Source organism: Taudactylus pleione, unplaced genomic scaffold (assembly GCF_031769625.1).
Source record: "Taudactylus pleione unplaced genomic scaffold, aTauple2 ptg000244l, whole genome shotgun sequence".
Lineage (NCBI taxonomy): Eukaryota > Metazoa > Chordata > Amphibia > Anura > Myobatrachidae > Taudactylus > Taudactylus pleione.
This window is the reverse complement of record NW_028284646.1, coordinates 12618423-12628846: the sequence shown is the minus strand read 5'-3', so window position 1 is coordinate 12628846 and position 10424 is coordinate 12618423. Positions and strand designations below refer to the sequence as shown.

Genomic DNA, 10424 nt, shown 5'->3' with positions numbered 1-10424 from the left:
TATGAATCCCCTGCAGGCTGAGCCCTGTTGTGTGTAGTTTAATACAGAGAATGATGTATACTTGTATGTTCCAATATTAATTATGTTTGTAAGAGCATAGGCTAAGAAGTGGGAGGAGTCAGGCATAGTAAGGAGAGGAGTCTATGACAGGAGCCACATGTTGACATGAGGTGGGCCTGTGTGCTTTAAATGCCAGGGACTATTTTTAATCCCAGTCCGACCCTGCTTCTTACCATGGTATAGAAATTCTGCATTAAATCTAAGCATTATTTTTGGTTTTACTGCAATTTTTTTAAAGTCTGAGTGTACTAAGCCTTGGAGAGAGATAAAGTATCAACCAATCAGCTCCTGTCACTTTACAGGCTGTGCTTGAAAAATGAGCATTAGGAGCTGGTTGATAGTTACTTTGTCTCTGTCCACTTTATCTCTCCCCAAGGGGTCTATTTATTATCACTTAATTTCTACAAACGCAGGTGAAAATTAACATTTTCACCTACTTCTGTAGAAATTAAGTTTTGGGGTCATTCTTCATAAAGGTAACGCAGGAGATATCACCGACATCTCCTGCTTACCTTCTCTCCCGATGTGGCCCGCAGCCCTATACACTAGTATGGGGACCTAAATTCATCAAGCTCCAAAAATACAATATTTTCAGAGCTTGATCTTCAGGTGGCAATGCTCCCGAAACCCATTCTTTACCTATGGGAAGGAGTCCTGGGTTGCGAAGAGAGATCCTTCTGGAACCCTCCGACCCTGTCCGGCTCCTTTTGCCGTGTGCCGGGGCTTTGTGCGCCTGCGTGAACTCTAGTTTTGCTAATATCTATCCATTGCTAGTTGTATCCAATACTGTGATTTTTATTTTATTTTTTATCTTACCTACATAAAATGTATGTCATTTGTATTACAAACAGTAGTAAAACCAAATACAAGTTTGCAAAGTATGACCGGGACTATTGAACATTTAGGTAAATTTATTTCAACATTTAAAAATTACTGTATTTGGTCCACCGTGGGAAAGCATAGTGTTTCTTAGTGTAAAGATCACAAGCAGTTGCTGTTTCCAAATCTGCTTTATAACACAACACTGTTACTAAAAAAAACTGTAGCGTCACAAATTATTCTAAAACACCATGACTAGGGCGGGCACAGAAGGGAATAGTCATATTAGCTGTCCATGGTGCTGAAACAATTTGCTACCACGTATGATGCACCAGTATGTTGCAGGATGAGTAATATTATTAGAAGGACATATATGGTGGTGTGACAATCCCATGCAATACATTCCCATTCTGCAAACCCCTCAATTGGCTTATCTTCCCATATCGGCGCAGTACAGGTTGCAACAGGTATCCTGCGTTAAATTAATCAAACAAACGGGAAATACATGTGTTGTATGAGATAAATGTCCATATGTCGCCCTGTGTTACATAAACAGTCATCCTGAGACTATGGCAACTGAATGTATCATATGTCAGTCCACAACGGTTCTCTCCTTCCACACAGCCTGCGTGTCTCCTAGTGTCCCTAGGAACTCCCCCGACCCCAAGCGTATGCTCTCTTCCCTAGGATACTCCACCCGCCCCGGTTAGTGGGTCTCCCCTCCTTCATAGGATTCCGCCCGCCCGTTCCTGTTCTCTGGGGTTTGTTTCTGTGAAGTTGATTCCTTGTTTTGCTGCAGTGTCATTGTTATTCCGCACTCGCCTCCTGATGTCACACACCCCCCTGACATGACGTCACCGAGACATCGTTCCTCTTTATGATGTAGAATTCCTCAGATTCTCCTCAGACGTCTACAAAGGAGCTGGGGAACCGGAGCCCGCCCGCGTCCCTCCGACCGTCTCCTACCTCCCAGCCTTGGTCATTACCAACGTCCGTATTCATCCGCAGCCCATCCAGCCACTGCAGAATCCCCGCTCCGTCCACCGCAGGATCCCAGAAGCAGCCGCAATCTCCCTCCGCAGACAGCGCTCTCTGTGCAGGAGCTTTGCCATACACCGTGCAGGACTCCTGTCTCCTGCCTTTCCCCCGGGTTACACCTGCAGGAGCTTCACATAGTTTCCCTGCAATACTTCGTTTTGGTGCTGTCAACATGTCCGAAATTCTCCCCTACAGTGAGGATAAGATGGGGCATTATGGCTCTGAGAGCGAGGTGGGTCAGATCTCATTCAGCTGCCGTCTCCAGGACACCAGCGCCTTCTTTGGGGGCAACCAGCAGAAAAGACCCCCGAAATTGGGGCAAATCGGAAGAGCCAAGAGAGGTAAGAAGAGACCTATAGTGTGTAAACCCAAATGTCCATAGCATTAATTCATCTACCCATATAATGTCATTAATTTATCTACCCATATAATGTCATTAAAGTAATTTACCCATATTTTGTCATTAATTTATCTACCCATATAGTGTCATTAAAGTAATTTACCCATATTTTGTCATTAATTAATTTACCCATATAATGCAATTAATTATTCTACCCATATAGTGTCATTAATTCATCGACTCTTATAGTGTAAACTGTTATTATACCTTCATCTTTAGTCTCCATCTATGAGCCCCAACCTGTATCCCTCATCTATGCGCCCCTCAGTATTCCATCCAATGTCTATTCCCCCCTCCCCTATGCACTGCATACAGGGGCACCCCCAATCTGCCTACTTGTATGCACCCCCCAATCTCTCTTCCTCCATCTATGCTCCTTCCAGTGGCTATCATCTTCTTTCTTCAAACATCTCATTTACACCCATCCCAGTGTCACTCCCATAGGGGGGAAAAATACATTGTTTTCTATTTCTCAGTTACATCTTTAAATCCATATGTGTTAATTTTCCATAATCGCATCCTGATTCCTTGCCAAGCGATGCTGCTGTCTGTCTGTCTGTGTCTGTGTGGAGCAGTCTTCCCTAGGTCCTGTATACCGGCAGCTTGTGTTTCGGGGTGTGAGTGATCTCATTATGTAGAGTATGAATTCATTACTGAGCCTTTGCCACTTTCTTGTGTACTGATGATAAATATTTACAGGAGAGTAGGACATGGTTGTGTTATCAGACTGATACAACTACCCATTTCTACAAATGTACATATATGTAACAACATACTCCTGTAACTTACATACATCATGCATGCACATATGTCTATAAGTATATATCTTGAGCTATATGTTTACATACAGTTTGCTAGATGGCTTTGCGCACAGCCACAAGCATATGTGAATATGCACAGTAAGTGGCAGCTCATACCAATGATTATTAATATTATCTACTTAGATAATGGTTATACACATTGAGGAGAAGAGAATAATATTTATACAGTTAAACAATAGAGTAGAAGCTCCGTACTTTAGCTATATAAAGACAGTTAATCACATTAAGATATGTACAAGCATCTATTGCCTTAATGCATATACAAATAAACAGTACAGTGATATAGAATAAAAGAAAGGGGATTTGCAAACTGAAACACTACAATACATCAATAACATGCATGAGGATGCATGTAAATACTATGTTCAAACTAAAAGGAGGAAACAGGTAAACTATACAAAGCATTGCCATTGAAATACTGACTTACAGGACAAAAATAATTAGTATACTGCTAGAAAAGTATATATGAATTTATACATACAGTACATCCCCAGAACAGATGTAGATATGTATTAATTGTCCCATATTTTGTATATTTTATTCTGATTTATCAGCCAATTTTGTATAATTAATGCATACATCTGGGGATAGATTTGCATGTCCAGTTTTTGGAATATTGTTTATACATATAATTAAAAAGAGGTATTAAACATGGGATTATAGGTGATTTAAACTCCTGACAACTATTATCCTTAAGCTTTGTAATTTGCTATTTTTGTTTATTCAAATGGTTACCTGTATACTTACCATGGTAGACTATAGGGCTTCAATGATTTAACAGATGATTTAATTTAATATTTCTGTTACTATAATCCATAAAATTGTGCGTGATTGAAAATTGGGTATAATAGATATAGCATAAAAAAAATCTTTCAGGTATGAGAATAGGAGGTTTAATTCTACTGAAATCCCTCAATGGGAGGCATATAATATCGCTTTGTGGTCATGAAAGCATCGCTCATCGTTTTGCCATACAAATGTCATAATACCACACAGCAAGACAGCGGTACACAATATTAGATGACTCACACTGGGTTGATTAGTATTGGGCAATGAGAATTGTGTGATTACCACAATTGGAGTGACTTCATCCTAGTTATATAAACACACAGATGTGAGTTGCATGATAGGGGCATGTATATACCCTTACATACAACATGAAAGCTACACCACACGGGAGAGATGCACACATATTATTAACATGCTGATCTTGCTATTTAAAAGTTAAGAGGTAGGCATGCCAATGCAGGTTACACCTTATTGTATTGTGCAGGTTTCCCTCTTGGATCCAAGGTGCTGATTTCAGCCCATGGTCCATTGTATACAGGTGGAGGGAAGCTCTCACATATATTAGCTGTTCTTCTTTGCACTCCTGAGCTGAACACTTGCATTTAACAGTAGTGTTTTTTCTTAAATTAGGTGTAAAACAATGTGCTTTCACCTTGTAGCATTCATAACACAGTAGGGGGTGTAGTGAAAGGTGTGACCAAAAAAAAACCCATTCAAACAGAACAATTAACCTTTATTCCTGGCAAACTGTAGGTGGTCAGTTTTTAATGGTAGATCCAATGCTGGATTAAGCCATAAGGTTTCTTCCCTGTAATTGTTATGGTACTACATTTATATTGGCTACAAAAATAAAATGAAAGGTGCCATTTTAGATGGCAGATTAGGCAGCATAACATGTAGCACTTGTTGAACAGTCATTTGTTAGGTAATCCTTGGATGCAATGCAAAATCATTTTCAGAAACTTGTGTTCTTTGGCACATAAAGGTGATGATAAAAACAAGTGTCCTGGGTGAAAATGATGACAGACTAGTAGTGCAGTGATTTAATTATTAATAGTAAATTGAGAGGGCCTAGCTAGTATAACATTTACTAAAGAGCTAAAAATAAAAATCAAGCAATCTAGAGTCTCCTAAGCTTTCAGTGCAAATGTGAATACAAATATTTGCATAAAAATTATTGTGCAACAAACCTCTGTTTGCTGCAGTAGCTTGGAGTTATATAAATGTTTTCAACCTGCTAACATATATTATGAACCATTTATTTTAATGTGTTTGCAAAAGTATCATCTTTACATGTGCTCCCTCTTACTTGCCTTTCCAGCTACTCATAATCTAAAATTGGTAAAATTGTAAGCTTGAAGCTAGTGTCATAGCAACAAGGATAGCAGTGATATAATATAAACCACATCGGGGCTCTGGGGACCCCAGTGCAACACCAATATGTTATTGGGCAGCAGGGTTCTTTCTCCCTGCTGGCAGTTATAGTGGGATTTCTAAATTGGGAGCATTGTGTTTTGAAGTCTCTACAATTAAGAAATATCCAGACTCCAATATCTATTAAGCCTTTGTTTCCACATGTCTAGCTCAGATTGTGCACTAAGGCCGGGAGCCTTAAATTACTTCACTGGTTCAAGCTAGTCATTCATTTAGAGGAAGAACACGTTTAAAGAGACTAGCAGAAACATAAATAGGATGTTGAGAGTTCACAGCATATAAAGAGAAATAAAACATAAATCATTTTTCATTTGTTGTAGTGGATGAATACTTGTATCTTATATTTCTGTGTATGTTAGAACAACTCTGTTTACTCAGTTGTTTACTCATTTGCTTATCAAACATTGCCATATTTTCATGAAAGGTCATCCCACACCCCAAAACCATGACCAATATTAGCTATTCACGCACAGCTGAAATTTCTTACAGATTCACAATAGCAAAAATATGCAAAAGTTAGTGTCAGCATTCAGCTTCTGTAATAGCGTGCAACAGAGTAGACCCTGAGACGCCCACTTCCATTATCTGGGCATGGTGCAAATCGGCTGGTGATTAGGAACACTCCACCATCAAAGCACCATCAACCCCTTGTGCAGCCTTTGGGGTGCTGAGTGTATTGATCGCAAATCCCTCAACAAAAGGCCTCTGTGGCTGTGGTGCTGCGACATCATTTCAGGTCACCTCCCAGAAACACCCATGATTCACAGTGGCCTTTTCTAATGATACCGATCCCGTTTGCAACTGCGCCTGCTCTTGTACAGTTGGGGTCATGAGTGCGCAGAATGGGTTTCCCAGACTTTTGCGCATGTGCAGTAGCAAATCATCGCTCAACTGCGCAAGTATTGGCATTGTGTCCACCTCTGAATCAGGCCCAATGAGCATTGCTAGTAATATTTAATTCTGCAGTATCCAGTCTACTTTTTCTATTGGCTTATTTATATGTTGATTTCAACAACCAGACCTGGAAACTGCGTTGCTTGCAGTATATATAATTTAGCACTACCCCTTCTGTTAAACATCACCCTGGCAGCTTCCAGTCAACAATGTTTGTGAGTGTAGATCTGAGCATATATACCGTTTGTTCATATTTAAAGACATTAGTAGTAGGTGCCTCTTAAGATGATTTTAGTATTTATTTAATATGTGTGGTTGTTCTTTAAATAGACACAATCATATTTTAGTCTAAAGATGGGTACACACTGGGGTGATGTTGGCCCACTATGTCGTTCCCGACCGAATCGGAATGACATATCGGTTGGATCGTTTCGTGTGTTCACCCAATCTGTGCGCTCCCATGGTCGTTAGCGATATCCCGTGGTGCTGCATGGCCAACCATACGATATCGCATTCGGTGCCGTAAAAGGTAATGAAGGACGTAATGAGGGATTGTTCTGTCCTTCATTACATCATTCTGATGTGTACAGCGGTACACATTGTCTAGTGTGTACCCAGCATTAGAGGTTAGTGTGTACATGCCCTAGAATTGAAGAGGTTAGTACAGCATTTCATACCTGTCCTGTACATATACTTATCTTTGTATATACTGTACATATAGCTATGCAATTGTTTCTGTTTACAAGTCTATTCATCATTGTGTTCGTGTGTGTGTGCGTTGCTAGACTATAACCAACTGCAATGTAGGTGTGAATGCACATGTTGTTTTCCTTGCTTTCATAGCCCTTACCTCCTACATCTCTTAGTTTTCTTAATTTTTCACTTTGGCCTTCGGTCACATCTCCCCATTTCATTCATACACACTGATCTAGCATTTTGATCCCAAACCACATGTCTCTCCCTCTCCTCAGTTGTTATTGAAGATGACAGAATAGACGAAGTTCTGAAGGGGGTGTCGGACAAGTCTCCCTCTGGAGTATAAGGTGTAGAAGTGGTTGCTCTCCAGCGCTCACTCTCCTCCCTGATTTGTAAGCACTTTTGGCTGTGCATGTTTGTGGACATGGAGAAGAAGGAAAGGCTTTGAGGCTGCTGGCAAATCTCCACCCTCCACCTTGATCCAGACCCTCTGCAGGTCTCCTGATGGTGCCATCCGGCTCCCCACTCCACTCAGACTTCGCCAATGACCTCCAATGTGGAGATGTCCATTTCAGCACCTTCCTATAACCCTTGTCACTGTCCCTCACCCTGGGCTCTGGGGGCAGTGATGAGTCTCAACTCATGATAAAGCCAACCCCAGAATACAGTGGGTGCTGTTGTCCTTAGCGTCCGCCTGTGTGCCAAGAAGGTGCTTGTAGATTGGGGCACCATGGAGTTTTTGCCTATCAACTCCAATCCTTGCCAGGTGCTGCCTCCTCATGCCTCACAGTGTACACCCCAGGGGATGTAGGTTGATAGAAATGCACTTTATTCTGACAATGTGTCTTTTGTGAAGTAATAATCTTTAGCTGTGAGCATATTTGTGGACCCACAGGGAACCCACCTACACGGCTGTGTTTATATATCTATATGTACCTATTATATATATACATATATACATATATATATATATATATATATACACACACACTAATGTTTTATATATAGGTATATATAGTATAATTTGTCTTTATTAATCCCATGACCCCTTCAGTCCACCAGTAAACCAGCATCAAAACAATAATAGACTGGTCAGACAGCCATCCCACCTTTCATCTTGCCCTTCATGTTCAAGATACCAGCAGGTCAGAAGCAGAGCAGCTGGAGGGCGCAGAGCAGGCACAGGCCGTCTTTTTGCTGTCCAAACCCAAGCAAGAATAAGACTTAATTTGCTCCATCTCTTGCATGAGCTTCCGAATTCATCTTGGATCCCACCCCTTCCCAGCACGCTCCTTTTTAACAGGATCCCTTTACATTTGTATTTTTATAAATAACTCTTTGTTATTAATATGAATTCTGATACATGCTGGTGACTGTGCAATGTCACATCAGAGACGCAGCCAACTTCTGGATGCAGACTGAGTGTCAGACAACTGGATTGCAGTTTAGGGCAGTTACTTGGGGGTGCCCTTATCAGTAGTTATGTAACATCCTGCTGCCACCACCATGAATGTGTAAAATTTGACCCAGTGTGTGCTGGCATTGTTTGGCAGAATACTTACATCAAGATACTGCTTGCTTCTAGGACATGTTGTTTCATGTCAGATTGTCTCTCTTATTAATGTATTATATAGTACATGTTTAACTAGATATACAATGTCTGCTAAACTTGATATATATTAAATATGTTCTAGTTTTACTTTAGTGCATATGTAGAAATATGCTGCACATTTCATGTATAACTTTTACATTAGTTTGATTTCTCTACATGCTGGCATATTGCATATGTAGCAACTTCTAATTTTACTTTCAGTATTTGCAGCAAGAGATATGGAATGTTTGCACTTATTTCTACTTTGTATCCACTGCAGAAAGCAGATTATCTGTATGTACTACTCCAAGGTTTTCTATAGGTGATGCGTGACATGTCACCTTCATTAGCTATTATGATGCACTTCTAGGCATTATTGGTTCATAGGGACAGTCCTCTCAATAAATGAGTGTTGGGTAATAGGATGTGGGCATTGCATGGCACCACTTTGCTGTATATTTCTGTGGAAGCTGTACTGATCTCTTTAAGGGAATTTGCTCATTGGGGTCGGTAATAATGAAATCCATAGTCTGAACTCTAACCCTATGTCTATTAGCACCCATTCCAATGCCCACCTCTGCCCAATACCTATTATCATCAATAACCTTACAATTAACCTGATAATATTGAGATTAGCCATCAATTTTTACATCTTTTTAATTAATTGAACATGTTTAGGGAAGTTTGGGGACAACATAACTGCAGCAGTATTAGGAGAGTTGAAGAGAGGTACAAATGTACCCAGCTGTTTCTAGATCTCTACTACAGAACATCAGAGCTTATGAGGCTAAAATTGTACTCTCCACATTGCACTTTACTTGAGACCTAAAGCCGGGTTCATATTGGTGACACTGTAGCATCAAAAACATTTACTCATATAAACTGTAACACCTCAAGAAGAGGTTGTAACTGTATATCCATATATATAAATAAGTGTAAGTGAACTCATCAGAAGCAATCATATTTCTTTGGGGCAATTTTGTAGCTGCAAAGTCACCCATAGAACCCAACCTAACATGCATATTTGCTGCAGATATCCAGTGTTAATGAAAGTGATAAATACATATAAGTGATACATATTAGAATGTATGGCATTTGTAAAGTAGCCAATAGAATTTGTACACTGGGGTTATTGATGCTGTTATATTCCTGGATCTGTACCTGTAGAATAGACACTTAGGGACATGTTTAGTTCAGTCAGTGCGTAGCATTTGAAGGTTATGCAGATGTCACATTTCCTGGTGGTGGCACCTCCATTATCTGTCTAGAATTGCTGGTGACCTCTGAAATTAAAAGTTTAGACTGGCTTAAATATGTGGCTTGGAAATTTTATACTGCTATCTGCAACCAAGGGATGGTTTCAGGAAACCACGCAGTCTCTGAATGTGAGATAACAGCTGTTAACCGCCTCTTTTATGGGACGAAATAGTTGTATTTTTAATTTTGTACTTTTCTTTTTTATTATTATTTATTTTATTTATGTTTTCTTTTTTTCTTAAAAAAAAAAAAAAAAAAAGCTTCTGAATCCTCTGCATGGACTTAAGACTCAATAATTATACACCATTTTTTGATTCTTATATGGCAATGCTGTGCCATTCTGAGAATGACTCATTGTATATTAATATCATTTCAACTGTATTTGGTGAATAAATAAATAAACTCTGATCACCAGTGGGGTGCAGCTGCGTGTGTTTCTCTTGGAAAATTTACTGGACTGGCAGATCTAAGAAATGGATCGCAAGGTGAAAATACTTCTCATCTGGTAAGTGGAATGCATTCAGTAGTACAAGACTACTGTATATAATATATCAGACAGCATAGTTCTTTCTGGCATGGACAGGTAGCAGGAGTTTATCTATGGGACTTTAGTATGGCCACATGT

General features: G+C 39.8%; 1 protein-coding gene across 1 annotated transcript; it reads left to right on the top strand.

Moving 5' to 3' along the window:
- Nucleotides 1-1775: 1775 nt before the first annotated feature.
- On the top strand, nt 1776-10207 carry CAMK2N2 (calcium/calmodulin dependent protein kinase II inhibitor 2). Its single transcript, XM_088479769.1, has 2 exons — nt 1776-2258; nt 7227-10207. Exons 1-2 carry the CDS (start codon nt 2090-2092, stop codon nt 7295-7297), a joined length of 240 nt encoding a protein of 79 aa, XP_088335895.1. The 5' UTR covers nt 1776-2089; the 3' UTR covers nt 7298-10207.
- Nucleotides 10208-10424: the final 217 nt, after the last annotated feature.

Coding starts and splice junctions, on each gene's coding strand:
- CAMK2N2 (XM_088479769.1), top strand. CDS start 2,090: ATGTCCGAAATTCTCCCCTACAGTGAGGATAAGATGGGGCATTATGGC. Junction 2,259..7,226: donor AATCGGAAGAGCCAAGAGAG/GTAAGAAGAGAC, acceptor CCCTCTCCTCAG/TTGTTATTGAAGATGACAGA.